The 17,295-nt window shown below is 39.8% G+C and overlaps 1 protein-coding gene across 2 annotated transcripts in view; it reads right to left on the bottom strand.

Annotated features, from left to right (window-relative positions):
• Positions 1-17,295, bottom strand: part of LOC102916038 (uncharacterized) — a 55,791-nt gene that overhangs the window by 6,980 nt on the left and 31,516 nt on the right. For both annotated transcript variants that reach the window (XM_016006509.3, XM_016006521.3), the window contains exon 5: positions 16,280-17,051. In XM_016006509.3, coding sequence (XP_015861995.1) covers positions 16,280-17,051 — 772 coding nt within the window. The remainder of the gene's footprint in view (positions 1-16,279; positions 17,052-17,295) is intronic.

Raw genomic sequence — 17,295 nt, 5'->3', positions numbered from 1 at the left:
CCATAGATCTCTGTGTGTTCAGGGATACAGCCAGCATTGGAGACATATGCCTTTAAGACCTAGGGGGCTGTACATTCAGACAGTGACGAGGCAGTCACGTGTTTGGGTTTACAACCAATGAGAAGGCAGAACAATAATACTATAAAAAAGGCGTACAGACAGGAAGTAGCTCTCTTTCGCGAAGCTGGGACATGGCAGGAGGAAGGGTGAGATTTTAGCTCTGAGCTCTGACCTCTCGGCTTTCTCTTTTACATTGGTTCTATGTTTCTTATTTAATAAGACTGTTGGTTACATCTACAAGTTGGGTTTTGCCATCTAGTTCTGGTGTGGACATCACAGCAGTGACAACAGTCTCTATTGTTTGGGGGCCTCTGGGACCTCCCTGACCATAGCTCAGGTGCTGCACATTTATCCAGCATGTTAACTCTTAAAAGGTGTGCCTTTTAATTTGAATGCCTTAATTTTTATGTTAGTTGTACTTCTGGGTTCTTTTAAATATTTGTTAAGAATTTCAATGGTGAGCACTATATAAAGAAATCTTTTAACAGTGTAGACTGGATCCCTAAAGACTTACCATCATCCATTCCAAACAAATGCATTTGAGCTCAGGCAATCAAGGTGATACTCTAAAAGTCTTTCACAGTCAACAGTAATGAAAAGACCTCATTGATTTCATCAGTTGTTCCATCAGAAGAGCCACGATGGGTATAGCAGCATGGATGCCAGCAATTACTTCATTTAACTCATTAAGTCAGTATGATTCCCCAGGCACTATTTGGCTGTACAGGTTGTTGAAGGACTTCAAGCTGGGAGAATAATCTATACATTTCCTAAGTACTTGATGGTTGCTGTGGGCAAGGTGTTTCCTCCCCTCCTGAGCAATGCAGTGCTCACTGCTTTTGAGGGCAATATGCAAACAGCCTCCATCTGGTCATGAGACCTTCTGGCTCCTGGGCACATCTGGTAATAGTGATGAGAAATACTGTGTATATGTTCATCATTGTTTACCTGTCCCTGCTTTGATTCTGAGCTATCCAGAGTAAAAACATCACAAGAGTGCCACAGTTAAGGCACTCTTGAGCAACATAACCTTGAGGCCCCTTGGTTCAGTTGAATCTCAAATACAACAGTTGTCTGGCACTGGTCACTGATGGATATTAATATGTGGTGCTTGTAACAGAGCTATTTCTGAAGCATATGCAATCTATTGAGGAACACCAGAGAGGAATGAGGTTTTTTAATTTTACAAGGAGCCTACTCCAGTATGCCTGAGTACTCATGTGTCAAACCCAAAGCAAAAGAGGAGAGCTTATGCACTTATTGCACAAGATGATAAAAGCATCAGGGATTAACGTGTTACAGAAATGATACGCCTCTGTAGTGAGGAGGAACCACTTTACATTAGAGATTAACTAAGGAAAAGCTCTTTAATAGTGTTTGTCTGGCTGGGCTAAAGCCCAAGAAGAGTTGGACATGAACAAAAGAATTTCCTAGCGTACATATACTTTAGGATTATATCTTCTACAAGCACTGTCTTCCTTAAATCTGTTTTGGTTCCTGGTCCTAGATCATACTTCAATCTAAACAGAGATAGGAGACTGCAAGTCTGGCCACCTAGGCAGACAGGAGATGTACACAGCATGGATCTTATATATTGCTAGAATTATTTTAAGCATACCAGTGTTGTTCTTCAAAAAAACTTTTCTTTTTTGGAATAGTTGTTACCAAGTGTCATCTTGTCTACCTGGAAGAATTATGGTGTTCTGATAAGAGGATAGGAGACTTAATGACTGTTGTGACCCCATTTTGCCCCCCAGTGCTGCTCTTTAGATGTATGTCTTTGGGAATGATCATCAGGGTCTAACGGCTGTCAACTCTGCTACATGGACATTCATGTCCTAGCATCCTAAATTTCCCTTACTCCTAACAGGTCTATTTAGCACACTAATCTTTGGTGTATTGTGCCGGGCAGTTTTCCCTTAGCTAAATTCTGCTTGTATGACTTATTGTCTCCTAAGCATGTCTGTTAGTATGTTCTTTCTACCATAAGTTTAATTACTTTGAGTTTCTTCCTTCCTTCCTTCCTTCCTTCCTTCCTTCCTTCCTTCCTTCCTTCCTTCCTTCCTTCCTTTTTCTTTCTTTCTTTCTTCCTTTCTTTCTTTCTTTCTTTCTTTCTTTCTTTCTTTCTTTCTTTCTTTCTTTCTTTCTTTCTTTCTAGTGTTTTAAGACAGGGTTTCTCTCTGTGTCGCCCTATTTTTCCTAGAACTCACTGTAAACCAGGCCAGCCTTGAAGAACTCAGAACTCAGAGATCTGCCTGCATCAGCCTCCTGAGTGCTGGGATTAAAGTCTGTGCCATGACTGCCAGGAAAGTTTCTTTTTCATCAAAAGTACAAAAATAAGAAGAATTCTGTGACCTTCACCGTATAGAAAATACTGTTGTTGGCTGCCAGCACAGGGAACAGCATCCTGAAAGCATTAAAAAGGTATTTGTGCTGTTTTGAGCAGGCTCATCAGCAGGGAGAAGTAAGCCAGTAAATGTCTGGTCTCCTTGTAATCTTTGGACCTCAGTATTCAGCCATTGCAAATGACTCCTGTGTAAGGAGACACCACAGGACAGCTAACTCTTTTGGATATGAAGAGAGAAGATGTACATGACCCCTGCCTTAAGCTCTTGGCCCTTCCTCCTTTCCAGTCTTCTGATTCTTTTGATGATTCGAAGATGAAAAGTTCTCTGCTAGGTGCTCCCCTGCATTCCTAAGTTTCTGCATTAGCCCAGGGATTTGTACAGCTTAAAAGTAAAGGGGTTTTGGAGGCAATCTAACCTCATTTCCTGTAGCCTTGGTGATTTCTAACACGTTAGACCAAGAGTTGATAATTTTCATCAGGAAGAATACATGTAGAATACGAGCCTATTCCCTACAAGATACTTAGGGATTTTAAACAAGCCATCTTGTCTTACAGACTTATGTATCCATGTATGATGGGATTGTTGAGAGGGATAGTTGAAACAGAGGAACTGATCCCCAGGACTGTGGCAAGCTGGCCAGGTGCAGCAGTTTGATTGTAATGAGTTCCATAATCTCATAGGGAGTGGCACTATTACGAGGTGTGGCTTTGTTGGAGTGGGTATGGCCTTGTTGGAGGGAGTGTGTCACTGTGGGGATGGTCTTTGAGGTTTCTTATGCTCAGGATACCACCTAGTGTCTCAGTCCACTTCCTGTTGTCTTCTGATAGATATGTAGCTAGCACCATGTCTGCCTGCAAGTTGCATGTTCCAAGCCATGATGATAATGGGCTGGACCTCTAAATTGTAAGCCTCCACCTCAATTAAATGTTTTCCTTTATAAGAGTTGTCATAATTATAGTATCTCCTCACAGCAATAGGACTTGGTGGCATGAAGAGACTGTGTCTCCATCTGACCTCGGAGAGATGTTAATAGAAATGCTGTCCTTTGACAATGCTTGCAGAGAATGTCAACAGGCTCTACACTCAGTTTAAACAGCAAAAGGCACCTGGGAAGATAACATGGAGCCTGCAGTGACTCTGGGTCTCTAAGCTGCTTCCACTAACTGAGAGAGGATGTTTGCATTCTTGGGACTCATTGCGTTATGCCTGTGGTCTGCCCTTGTGCTGCAGGATATTTGTACACTGTTGGAAGACATGCCATGTCATTGTGATTGGTTTAATAAAAAATCTGAATAGCCAATAGCTAGGCAGGAGAGGTTAGGTGGGACTTCCAGGCAGAGAGAGAAAATGAGGGGATGAATCTCAGCATGTGATTTTCATCAGTGAGACAGGGAGGGAGTAGAACATATGGAATGGAGGAGAGGTAAAGAGCCACATGGCAAAAAGTAGATCAATAGAAAGAGGTTAATTTAGGTTAAAAGAACTAGTTCTGAACAAGCCTAAGCTAAGGCCATTCATATTAATAATAAGTCTTTGTGTCATTTTTGGGGGGCTGGTGGTCTAAAGAAAGTCAATGAGAAAGCTTGCCACACTCTGTTTCTGCCCTATCAAGCCTGGATACATTTGCTCTTGTTCCTTCTTTCATTTATAAAGACACAGATGGTACTACTTCCTACGTTCGCTAGCTGTCTGGATTCAATATGAAAAATTACTGTCAGCTGAACTTAGCAACATCAGCCATGTGGTCCTCTCTTTAGAGTCATGGAGGACATATGTTATCGGTAAGATAAAGGTATCATGGGATCTTCCTTGGTGGTTAAAGAAAGCTGCTTTAAGAAAAACAAGGCCATTCAGGCCCAGTGGCGGCCCACAGAGGTGGACAGGCCCTGCAGCAGAGATAAGCAGACGGAGGTGGACAGGACCGGCAGCAGTGGCAGACAGAGACATTCAGGCCTGGCGGTGGTCCACAGAGGTGGACAGGCCACGCGGCAGAGACAGGCGGACGCAGGTCGGCGACTTGCGGAGGTGGAAGGGCCGGTGGCAGTGGCCGACAGGGACGTACAGGCCCAGCGGCAACCGGCAGAGACATACAGGCCCCGTGGCAGTTCACAGAGGTGGATGGGCCCGGCAGCAGTGATGAGCAGAGGTAGGTAGGCCCGCGGCGGCAGCCGGCAGAGACATACAGGCCCATTGGCCGCCCGCAGAGGCAGACAGACCCAGCGGCAGCTGACAGGGACATATAGGCCCAGCAGTGGAGACAAGTGGACGCAGGTGGGCCTGTGGCGGCGGGCCACAGGGGTGGACAGGCCCGGGGACAGAGAGGGGCGGACACAGCTTGGAACGGGGATGCCCCTAGCCCCAACACCTGGGGAAGAGGCTATCTCCGTGGGTCGGAACCAGGGCGAGTCTGGACACTCCGTCTGGGGACAACCCAGGGCCCAACTGCTGATCCTGTGAAACCCAACAACTTGGAGGTGTTGGTGAGACTACCCTGCTCAGCTGAAACCCATCTGGGAGAGGATTCAGATGCCTACAGTTTGAAGTCTGAAGAAACAAGATCAGCTGAGGAGTTGACAAATGAACAAAACGTGACCTGGGAACACAGAAGAAGGCGCTACCCAGTCACCAAACCAGATCACGAGAATCATAAGTATATAATTCACCGACTGAAATCAGCTGTCCCTGAAGAAACAGCCCAATAGCACCAATTTAACCAAGAACCCCTACTAAACCAAGACTAAAAATTAGAACAAGAGAGGCACTCTCAGACACAGACACCACCTGCACCGCACAGAGGAAAAGATGAGTAGACGCCAGTGCAAAATTACAGGCAACGACATAAAGACCTATATGGCAACATCAGAACCTAGTGATTCTACACCTGCAAGACCTAAACATACCATGATAGAAGAAACAGAAGAGATCAACCCTAAAAATGACTTTAAGAAGATGATAGAGGCCCTTAAAGAAGAAATAAAACATTCCCTCAATGAGGAAATAAAAACTTTCCTTAAAGAGGAAATGAAAAACTACCTTAAAGAGGAAATAAAAACTTTTCCTTAAAGAGGAAATGAAAAACACTCTTAAAGAGGAAATAAAAACTTCCCTTAAAGAGGAAATGAAAAACTCCATTAGAGAGGAAATTAAAAACTCCCTTAAAGAAATGGAAGAAAAAACGAACAAAAAATGGGAAGAAATCAAATCAACCCAAGAAAAAGCAATTAAACAGATGAAAGAAACATTCCAAGATCTGAAAAATGAATTTGAGACAATAAAGAAAACATATGCTGAGGGAATGCTGGAAATAGAAATCCTGACAAAACGAACAGGAACTACAGAAACGAGCATAACGAACCGATTGCAAGAGATGGAACAGAGAATCTCTGACACTGAAGACATGATAGAGAAAATAGATTCGTCAGTCAAAGAAAACACTAAAGACAAAAAAGTCATAACACAAAACGTCCAGGAAATTTGGGACACCATGAAAAGACCAAACCTAAGAATAATAGGGATAGAAGAAGGAGAAGAATACCAACTCAAAGGCACAGAAAATATATTCAACAAAATCATAGAAGAAAACTTTCCTAACCTAAAGAAAGAAATACATATGAAGATACAAGAAGCTTACAGAACACCGAATAGGCTGGATCCAAAAAAAAAGTCCCCTCGCCACATAATAATCAAAACACTAAACACACAGAACAAAGAAAAAATATTAAGAGCCACAAAGGCAAAAGACCAAGTAACATATAAAGGTAAACCCATCAGAATAACACCAGACTACTCAATAGAGACTATGAAAGCTAGAAGATCATGGACAAATCTCATGCAGACACTAAGAGACCACGGATGCCAACCCAGACTATTATACCCAGCAAAACTCTTAATCACCATAGGCGGAGTAAACAAAATATTCCAGGATAAAACCAGATTTAATCAATACCTGTCTACAAACCCAGCCCTACAGAAAGCACTAGAAGGGAAAATTCAACCCAAAGAAGCTAAACACATCCATGAAAAATCAAGCAATAGATAATCCCACACCAACATACACCACAGAAGAAACAAGCTGGTGTAGCTATCCTAATATCTAGAGAAAAAGGATGTTTCAAAAGAGAAGAAGTCTTGTGGCAATGCCTCAGTGGTCCAGGTAACTACCAGAACTCGGAAAAGTTGGTTGAACTTGGGATTGACTGTGAGGCCAAAGATTTAAAAAGCAGAAGATTCTCTCAAGACACAAGTTGTGTGATAATAGTGTGTTGTGTGTGTGTGAATGAGAATTTGTAAATGTTGAATTCTAGGCTTCGACAATCATTGTCAGTGCAGATTAAGCTGCAAGTATTTATGCTTTAAAACTTAAATTATAAAGCTAGTTACGTCTTTCTAACAACTAGTTTTAATGTTTATGAGCATATTTTACCTACATTATTTTTTCAGGATGTTGAGAAAGATGCATCACAAGCAAAGGCTGGAGGCTGGGGGCTAGATGGTTTTGAGGAAGAGGTCTTGGTGGACTCTTTCATAGAGCAAAGGGAAGCAATGCCTTCTGGGAAATGAGTTAAGTTTTAATCTAGTCTTTAGGATTAGAAGTCAAAAACAAAAATATTAAGGAAAGGAAAACCTAATTGATCTTTGAAGTATTGTTATATGGAATTGAGTGGGACTTTTGAGGCCTTTCTTCCAGAAAACAAGGACTTGGTTGTCAGGCCTATATTAGGCCTAAACCTTGATGCCATGTAGTTGTACTTAAATCATTTCAATGGAAAGTGTCTTAGTGATTGGATCTTCTAGTGCAGTTTGGAGTTCTTCCATTTGAAAAATGTGATATTTGCATGGGATTGTTTGAATCTTGTTTTCTAGTCCCTCCCCATCACCACCCTCATAGTCTGAAGGTAGATTTTTCTCTTGATAAAGAATCAAAAAAGGTGAACATCTTGTTTGTAAATAGGTATCTAGTAACTAGTGGTAAACTTGAAATGGTAGAATTCTTTAAAGCCTAATTCTAGATAGCCTTAAGAAAATATATCTTAATTACTTTTGAACCTGTATTCACCTTGTTTTTTTTTTTTTTTTTTTCAAATATCTTAAGTTATATTTTCTTTTTCAGAGCTGCTTCTTATTTGGGGCTACTTTTTTTTTTTAATTGAGGCGTAATTCATAAAAGGGTATTTCATAAAGGGTAATTCATAAAAAGGTATATTGTTTTGATGAGACTTTTTACAACTGTGGCTGGATGTCTTTCTTTAGTCTTCCAAGAAGGGCCATTTTACTTTTTTAGAGTAACTTTTTAAAGTCATGAGGTCAACAACTTGGACTACTATGCATGTAAGTGCTAATGCAAATTAAAGCCCAAGTTGACTTCCAGCAGCAGTTCATTCTATGTTGACAGTGAGAGAACACTTTGCCTGTTAGGATACTGTTACTCATGGACTGAAATGCTGAAGAAACCCCTCCCCCTATTTTGTTTTTTTGCAAAAATCAAGGTATATTCTAGGGTTTCCTGGTTGACCTCAACAGATAAACTGAGATGATAGTCTTAGTTCAGAAATGATCTGAATGTATATTTACAGTCTACGTGTACAGCTGGCTAAGTGAGATCGCTTTCACAGTTCTGCATGTATCCCATCGGCTCCCCATTAGTCACTGAACTCTTAAAACTGTTATTGTAACATTATTACAATGTTTTGCACCAATTTTATAAACTTTACAGTACAATATGTGTTCCTTTTCTGAGGCAAACCAAAGGTATATTTCTCAAGGTTCTGCTGCTATCAGCAGCGTTGATGGAGGATTTCTTATACATTTGTAATAGATAGAAATAAACCAGAAAAAAAGAAGAAAAAAAAGTGGTGGAGGAAAAGGTGAACACTGCAAGAATACTCAAAAGGGCTGAGAGTTGCAAACGCCAAGATTGGCTTTGCATAGTAAATTGAATAGAACAGCTCTGAACTATAGCTTACTTTTCCTGGTTTGGTCTGACAGAATGATTGAATGCTTTGGTACAAAAATCAGAACCTTAAAAACAAGGATTTGGTGAGATTGTAAAATGGTGTGCCACTTTGGCAAAACAGTCTGGTGGTTGGTCAAAATGCAAAACATTGTTACTCTGTTACTCAACAATTCTACCCTTAGGAATATAACCTCAAACTACTGAAAATGTGCACCTATGAAACATGTACATGAAGGTTTACAGCAGTGTGTTGCTAATAGTAAAAAAGTTAAAACAACTCAAATAGCTATCAAATACTGGAGAGAAATAAAATGTGGCTTATTCATACAATAGAATATTATTAAGACATAAAAATGAACGAGAAACTAACAGATTAAATGACTTTGGTGAACCTTCATAATTTCATTTGTAGATCTTTCCATTTCTAATTTATAAATACATTTGGGGTTATAAATTATAAATGTACTGCCTCCTGTCAACATTGTATACTTCTATTTGATGATTTCTGTGTCAAACATTATATGGAAATGTTTCCAATTATTTTCTGTATTAACTGTGAATGAATAGAACAAAATAAATTGCCTGTGATGGGAAAAAAAAAAAAAAGAAAAACAAGGCCATGCTTGAGGCCAGGCATGTGGCAGGGGAGTCCCTGCAAGAAGGTCTAGAGAGGACATAGAGTGAAGCTGTGAAAGTGAAGCCTGGAATGTGTGTGAGACCCTAAGATGTTGTGCCCAAACATGGATACCTGCCAAGGAGCGCTGCATACAGGGAGTGGAACCAACCCAAGAGAGAGGAGTGTCCTGCAGTTAACAAAGCTGGAAGGGTGGAGTCGTTGGACCCCTTTGCCATCAGTTACAGTATTTGGAGTTTTCCCTGCTGGGTTTTGGTCCTGCTTTCCTCTCTTTTGGAATGGCAATGTGTATTCTGTGCCATTTTATGTTGGAAGTATGATTTGCTTTGTGATTTTATAGGGGATTACTAAAGAGATTGCCTGGAGTCTCAGAAGACACTTTGGTGGCTGAAAGACCATGGGGATTTTTGAAGTTGGACTAAATACATCTTGCATTATGACATCCACATGCCTATAGGGGGTGGGGAGTGGAATGTGGTGGTTTGAATCAGAATGGTCCCCATGGGCTCATATATCTGAATACTTGAGAAGTTGGTGGAACTGTTTGGGAAGGATTATGAGGTGTAGCCTTGCTGGAGGAGATGTGTCACTGGCAACTGGTTTTGTAGTTTCAAAAGCCCACAGCATTCTCAGTTAACTCTTTGTCTGTGGTTGTTTCAAGATGAGCTCTAAGCTACTGTGCCAGCACCATGCCTGCCTGGCTGCTGCCATGTTCCCTGCCATGATGGTCATGAACTCACCCTCTGGAACTGTAAGTCTCAATAAGCTACTTCTAAAAGTCTCTTTACAGTAATAGAAATGCAATCACGTTAATACTCCTTCAATAAAAGGGGAGATAGAGAAGGCCATTGGAACTTCACCTGAGTGTCCAGTCACTCTTCCCAGCTACTTACATGCAATTAGGCTCTAATTCATGTGACCTCAAGATATTCTAGAGAAACTAGGGGATACAAGGTTTTTACCTTAGAACAGGAAGGGGTGTGTGTGTGTTATAAAGAAGCTGCTATATATACTGGGTAAAACCTCCCCCACCCAAAAAGATAGTGTTTAACACCTCCTTATTGTTTTACAACAAATATTTCACAATAAATGGTAGATTTGTTAATGTTCTTATTGCTGTTATATCTCATGATATGATATTTACTTTTTTTGTAGTTGTTGTTTGTTTTGAAGACAAGGTTTCTCTGTGTAGCTCTGGTTGTCCTGGAACTCACTCTGTAGATCAGACCAAGTGCTTTAGCCTTGAACTCACAGAGATCTACCTGCCTCTGCCTCCCAAGTGCTGGATTAAAGGTATGCAACAACCACATGGATGCATTATTTTTAATAAAGAGAAATTTGTATCTAAAGGTCAAGATGGCTAGATATAATTACAGATGTTTAGCTCTCTGAGTATTCCCCTACTTTTGGTTTTTGTTTACAAAAATGTTATCCCATTGAAGGTCATCATTATCTCTTAAGCTCTTGCTGAAATGTGAGCATTCTCCCCTCTCAGGATCTGTAAGACCCTGAGAAGGAGAGGAGGTTAAAAAGCTGTAAGATTCCAAGCAGAGAAAGTTTGTTTAAAACCTCAACAAAAATGTTATTTAGCAAAATTAACAAAAATAAATAATAAATTTGTGTATATATACATACATACATATATATAATTATATATATACATATATAATTATATATATACATATATATATATATATATATATATATATATATATATATATATATATATATATATATATATATATAAAATTCTCTCATACCTATATAGACTCACAGAGATCCATCTGCCTCTGACTCCCAGGTGCTAGGATTAAAGGTATGTACCACCATACTTAGCTTTTTTTTTTTTTTTTTTTTTGAGAAAAGCTCTCTTTATTCTGTCACTGTGCCTATCTTGCAACTCATGTTGTAGACCAGGCTGACCTCAAACTCCCAGATCCACCTGCCTCTGCCTCCCAAATGCTGGGAGTAAAGGCAAGTGCCACCTCACTGGCTTGAGGTAAGTTTTTGAAAAAAAGAGAATTTGGGATAGAGATGGATTTGGTGTGGTAAAACAATTTTGTCCTAAAAAAGAATGCTAACAGAGGAAAACAAAACCCAAGAAGCTTAAAGCCAAACAGCAGGACTGAGTAAGTTCCCAAAGGTTACAGCAGATGGATCTCACAGATGATATACATTTGAGGATTAAGACCTGTAGTTTCTTAATGTTATGATGATCCAGCCACAGTAACAAAAACCGATTTTAAAATGTATGTCAAATCAAGCTAATCACTATGTCTTTGCTAACTTTGTTAAGCTTTACCCATAAAAAAAAAACCCAAGTCATAACAAAAGTTATGGTAAAGATTAGTTGCACACCTTTTTATTATTATAAATGTCTCCTCATGAAAACTAATCTTGCAGGTCTCACTTGTAAGTATATGTTTTGTGATAAAATAAGCTACCTAATATAAAACATTGATTAAATTAACTTAGATCTTGTGAAAAAATACAGTATAGAAAGATTAAGAGAGGTTGTTCCCAGTTACTATGAACTGTATTTATGGTTTAATGTTTATTTGTTACTAAAAGAGCTTCAACTCAAAAATGGTAATTTGTTATGGAATACTCATTTACACTGTGTGAAGATGTGTCATTGTGACTGTGTTTAATAAAAACTAAATGGCCAATAGCTAGGCAGGATTTTCAAGGGAAAAAGAAGGGGGAGTTGCCAGTGAAGGAAGCATGACATGTAGGAGATGATGTAACAAGCCATGAGCTACATGGCAGCATGCAAATTAATAGAAATTGGTCAATTTAAGTTACAAGAGCCAGTTAGAAACAAGCCTAAGCTATTGGCCAAGTTTTTATAATTAATAGTAAGTCTCCAAGTTATTATTGGGGAACCGACCATCTGATGAAAAAGTTCGACTACAATAATTTTTAAGGCTCAACATCTTAACAAGGATAAACTACCTTAATTTATAAAATCCTAGTCTTACAAGAGTTACTAATTCATTGTAAAACAAAGATAATTAAAATATAAAAGTTAATGATCATTTCATAAATCATCAAATGTCTTTAATGGGCCCAGAATTGTTTATAGTTGTGTTAAATACAAATGTAATTCAATTACAGAGACAAGATTGGAGGAAGAGACCAATTTCTATCTCCCTCTATATAGTCTCCTGTATATGTTTTCACAGTTATGCTTAAAATAAACTCTTGTCCTTTTTAAATCCACTATGTGGATAGTTCCCAAAGTCTTTCACACTTCGTCCCTTGAGGGTGTGAGCTTTTACCTACTTCGTTCATGGGTACCACTCACAGAAGGGCCGCCAGGGCTGGACCATCCATAGAGATTTCACAAGTGCCTTTTTGTCAACACAACAAAGTGAGCTGTATGCTCTACAGATATTGCTAAAGTATGATTCACCCCACTTAATCCTGTGACTGATTCCTAACATGTTACAGTTTTGTTACCACTTTTAGAAACGGCTATTATTAGGCAAAGTGAAAACAGCCCTAACTCTTTGATATTTTTTCTGGCTCAACAATTTATCATATCTATCTTATATACAGGGAATTATACTTGCGCAAAGCTTAAGGAGAGCAATCTGAATACTTCTTATGCTAATGTGACTTTAAAAGCAGACATACTTGGACCCACTTATTCCCAATCAACAACATTTTTGGGTTAAACTGGCTATAGATAGCATGAACAAAACCTTTTGTGTTCAGGAGGGACAATCTGTCCATCACCTACTTTAAAACACCTGGTTGGATTGTCAGCAAACTATGATGACTATGTTAATGTCACCAGGTAAATGACAGCTGAACCCATAATAGAGACAGATGGTTGACAACTCCCTTGTACAGTGTGAACATGAGTGACAGCTAACATCATGAGGAATATGGTTTTCAGTGTGACAGCTCTTTCATTTCCAGGCATATATGACAATGTCACTACACAGGGTGATTTAGTTATGATATTTAACCCAGCCTTACCCATTTGGTTTTGGTGTGGGCTCCTCATTGCTTATGTACTGTATGTACTAACTACGTACCCCTAACTAAACTGCAGAAAGAAATATATCTTTACTTTCAGATAAAGCTTTGCCTTCTGGATGGGCCTGTTTATTTTATCGACCAGACTTTCGGGCACTGTTAGCCAGTCTTGGGATATTGTTCTACAAGCAGAATTCCTGCACCCTTGCCATTTCTGGATAACACACCCAGAGCTGCTGGAAGTTTGCGATTGATGGGCCATAACAAATGCAGTTACTAAGGATGAGGCAAACCTCAGGCACAGCCTCTGTTCTGCTTCCAGCACCGGGACTGACACGGCCTTCAGCGCGACATCTCCCAACTAGTTTGTATCTTCAGCAAAACTGCCAGTGCCATGGCTACTGTCTTTGGAGAATTCAATGCAAAAATGAAGGAACTTTGAACAGCTTTTACAAAACCTGAGCTGCCATTAAATATTTACTGCTAAAAGATACAGTCTCCTGGCATGTGTTCTTCAATATTGCAGGTGATTCTCACTTGGTCCCACAACAGTTGGATCAACTTTTGAGAGATCAATAAAATAATGACCTTCTCTTGGTGGAGCTGGCCTCAGGGATCACGAGCAGCTATTATAGCTTTGGTTTAATCTAACCTGTGTTTTCAATGCTTCATGAACTCCACATATTATCTCACTCATCAATATAAACTTTATATTGTTCTTAATGAGTTCACAGGAAAAGGGTAACATGTAGACTGAATATAATAAGACTTTTCTGCTTGTTTGCTCCCCTGGGATGAAGGTGCCTGCCTGCCTTAGGCAGGATTCCCTCACCCCCATTAGCAATGCAGCTTAGAGCATTCAAGGGCATTAAGCAAACAGCCCTCATTTGGCCAAGAGACTGAGCACATCTGGTAACAGTGATGGGAAATACTATCTGTGTTTTTCCTTGCTTCTCTGTCCCTGCTTTGAACTCCGAGCTATCTAGAATAAAAGCATCACAGAATGTCAGCAAAGGGACTGTTGAGCAGAACCAGGAAACTTTGACTTTCCTGGTTCTGTTTAATCTTGAATTGCATGGGCACTGGGCACTTGCAGGTCTCAACAGAGGAGGAACATGAATATTAGAATAGCTTCGACTACAATATAAATATCAAAACAGTGGGGCTTTAGATAGATACCTTCATTAAAAATAACCACTAAGAATTTTTTTTTTTTCTGAGACAGGGTTTCTCTATATATCCCTGTGTGTCCTGGTACTCATTTGTTGACCAGGCTGGCCTGGAACTCAGCAATCCACCTGTTTCTGCCTCCTGAGTGCTGGAATTAAAGGCATGCATCACCACCACTGGTGGAATTATTTTTTGGGTAGGGGGCTGAAATTGCCCAATGACACATTCTAAATTTGGTGCAATTTCTTGCATGGCTGCTTATATCTACAAATAATTGAATACCATGCATAAATGTTCAATGAAAACAAAAAAATGTCATGTAGGAAACTTAAAAAATATATGTAGTGTGTGTGTTTGCCAGTGTGTGTTATATCATGCCCATACTATGATGTACATGTGGAGGGGTAGTTCTCTCCTTATACCACATGGGTCCTGAGGATTGAACTCAGGTGGTCTGCCTTGGTAGCAAATGCCTTAACCCCATTGGGCATCACTGGCCTAGAGACAAGCAACACAAACTTTGTAAGTAAACTTTAACTGAGTACATGCCCAGCTACATAAATGCTATCACTTCACATGCATTTTCTTTATTTTTCATTTTGATTTATGTAATGTGTCCACAGGTGTGACAGCATGCATGTATGCATGTATAGATTAAAACGCAGCTTTTGTGATTTGCTTATCTTCTGTCACATGGATCCAGGGAATTAACTTATGTGGTCAATCTTCACAGCAAGCACCTTACCTGATGAGTTAACTCAATGGCCCTGTTTCTTTAAGTGATTTGATGTTTGCCAATATATAAGTATAGCTAAATGCCTATTCTAAAATCTTTATATTTATAGAATAACAAATATGAATCCTGATACATTCATGTACATATGAAGCATATTTTTCTACATCATAAACCTGCACTCTATCACTTTTGTTGTTTTGTGCTGACAGACAAGTAACAGATTAGACACATTTGTTAGAACCCAGACCAGACACTGCATCGGTCATTCCCATATACAGCTGTATTTTTCTCCATTCTCATAGCTGATTCTACATACAGGACCCAGGCTATGGTCTCCAAGCTATGGAAACTATCAGTGATACAACCAGTATGGTGCATAAACATTTACTAAAAGGGCCTCTCATCTCACCAAGTTCTAAATTCACACATCCATGTCCTGGAATGCAAGACCCCTACCATCACCACCACTACCACCTGATAATCAGAGGCTCCTCATAACCACTTAGCATAGAATTCTGAGTCACAGTCCTCTGCTCTGATGCTCAGACTAACTTTAGAGCCCTACACTGCATTGAATTTGTGCACCAGCACTCAAACAGGGTAAGATAGAAAGCATGCAGCTCTGTATGAACAGGGTAAATTTTATGTGGTACATTTACTCTCACATCTGTATATACTCTGTGTATAATCTCATAGTTTGAGGTCTGAATTCTTCTTCTGGGTGTTTTCTGGTTTTTATTTAGTGAATCCCCCATCTGTATGAGTTTTTAATGACTGTGACAATGTTTCATGATAGAAAACCTCCTCACAGTCATTAAATTCATAGGATTACTAGCCTCTTTGTATATCTTGAAGTGAACTGAGGCTTCACTAATTATACAACCTTTCTTACAACCTTAAATTCATATGACATTTCACATGTATGAGTTGCTTATGCAGAAAGGAGCTACTTGGGTATAAATCCTTCCTATATTTGTACAGCCCTGGTATGTTGCACTGGTATGTGGTCCCTAGAGTTAAGACCTGACTTGTGGAAGAACATTTTCAAACATTCTTGACGTCCATCAGTCTCACCAGCATATTCTCTAATTTCAAGTGAAGACTAGCAATATATAGCAGGTTTCATGCATTACCTGGAGTTTCCCATATGAGTCACTCATGTAGAGAGAGGTCAGAGAGAGAGAAAACAAATGTTTCATACATTCTTTATGTTCCCAGAGTTTGTCTACCTGAGTTCAGTGTGGTGCTCAGGGGACTGATTTAAACTACAAACTTTCCCTATGATACTTATACTCTTAGGGGTTCTCACTTGAATGAAATCTGATTTTGAGAGAGAAGTGACTCCCATGGAGAAACTTTTCTACATTGTTTACATTAATAAGGATCCTTACCTGTATGAGTTGCCTGATGTCGACTGAGTTTTGACTTGCTGTAGAAGGCTTTCCAGCACTCTTTACATTCATAAGGCTTCTCACCCGTGTGAGTTCGCTGATGTAAAGTGAGATTTGACTTGTTGTAGAAAGCATTCTTGCACACTTTACATTCATAGGGCTTCTCACCGGTATGAATTCTCTGGTGTGCAGTAAGGTTTGATTTCTGCCAAAAAGCTTTCTTGCATTCGCCACATTCATAGGGCTTCTCACCTGAATGGGTTCTCTGATGTCGAGTGAGGTGGGACTTGTAGAAGAAGGCTTTCCTGCATTCTTTACATCCATAGGGCTTCTCTCCTGTATGAGTTCTCTGGTGTAAAGTTAGAAGCCACTTGCGGCGGAAGGCTTTCTTACATTCTTCACATCCATAGGGCTTCTCTCCTGTGTGGATTCTCTGGTGTTGGATGAGATGGCACTTGTGGTGGAATGCTTTCGGGCACTCTTCACATCCGTAGGGCTTCTCTCCCGTGTGGGTTTTCTGGTGTCGAAAGAGGTGTGACTTGTGGTAGAAACCCTTCCTGCATTCTTTGCACTCATAGGGCTTCTCTTGAGTTTGAGTTCTCCGCTGTTCTGTGAGCACTGACTTATCGTGGGAAACATCACAACAGTCCCCACATTCATAGTGTTTCCCACGTGCGTGATTCCTCTTGTGCTGTGGCCTGTGGCAGTGTGTTTTGACACATGAATCTGTTTTTTCCCCTTGCTGTGTTTTCCGTTGAACCTTTAGTTGTGCCTTAAGAAAGAATAAATTTTTTTATTCATTGTACACATTGTCCTAACATGGCTTCCTAGTGTTTTGGGATGTGTGATTTTTTTCACATGAAAGCTCATGAACAGTATAGTTAAAGATTTTTATTTGCTGACTTTTCATCTGATGTGTTTCATCCTAAATGAACTGTGTCTTGGGCAATAAGTGCTATTTAACAAAGGATATGAAATTTTCCCTGAGATAACTAGAGGTCTCTTTAATATGACAT

The sequence above is a fragment of the Peromyscus maniculatus genome, chromosome 5 (genome assembly GCF_049852395.1).
Source record: "Peromyscus maniculatus bairdii isolate BWxNUB_F1_BW_parent chromosome 5, HU_Pman_BW_mat_3.1, whole genome shotgun sequence".
NCBI lineage: Eukaryota > Metazoa > Chordata > Mammalia > Rodentia > Cricetidae > Peromyscus > Peromyscus maniculatus.
Note: the sequence above shows the minus strand (reverse complement) of the source record. Positions and strands in the feature narration are given on the sequence as shown.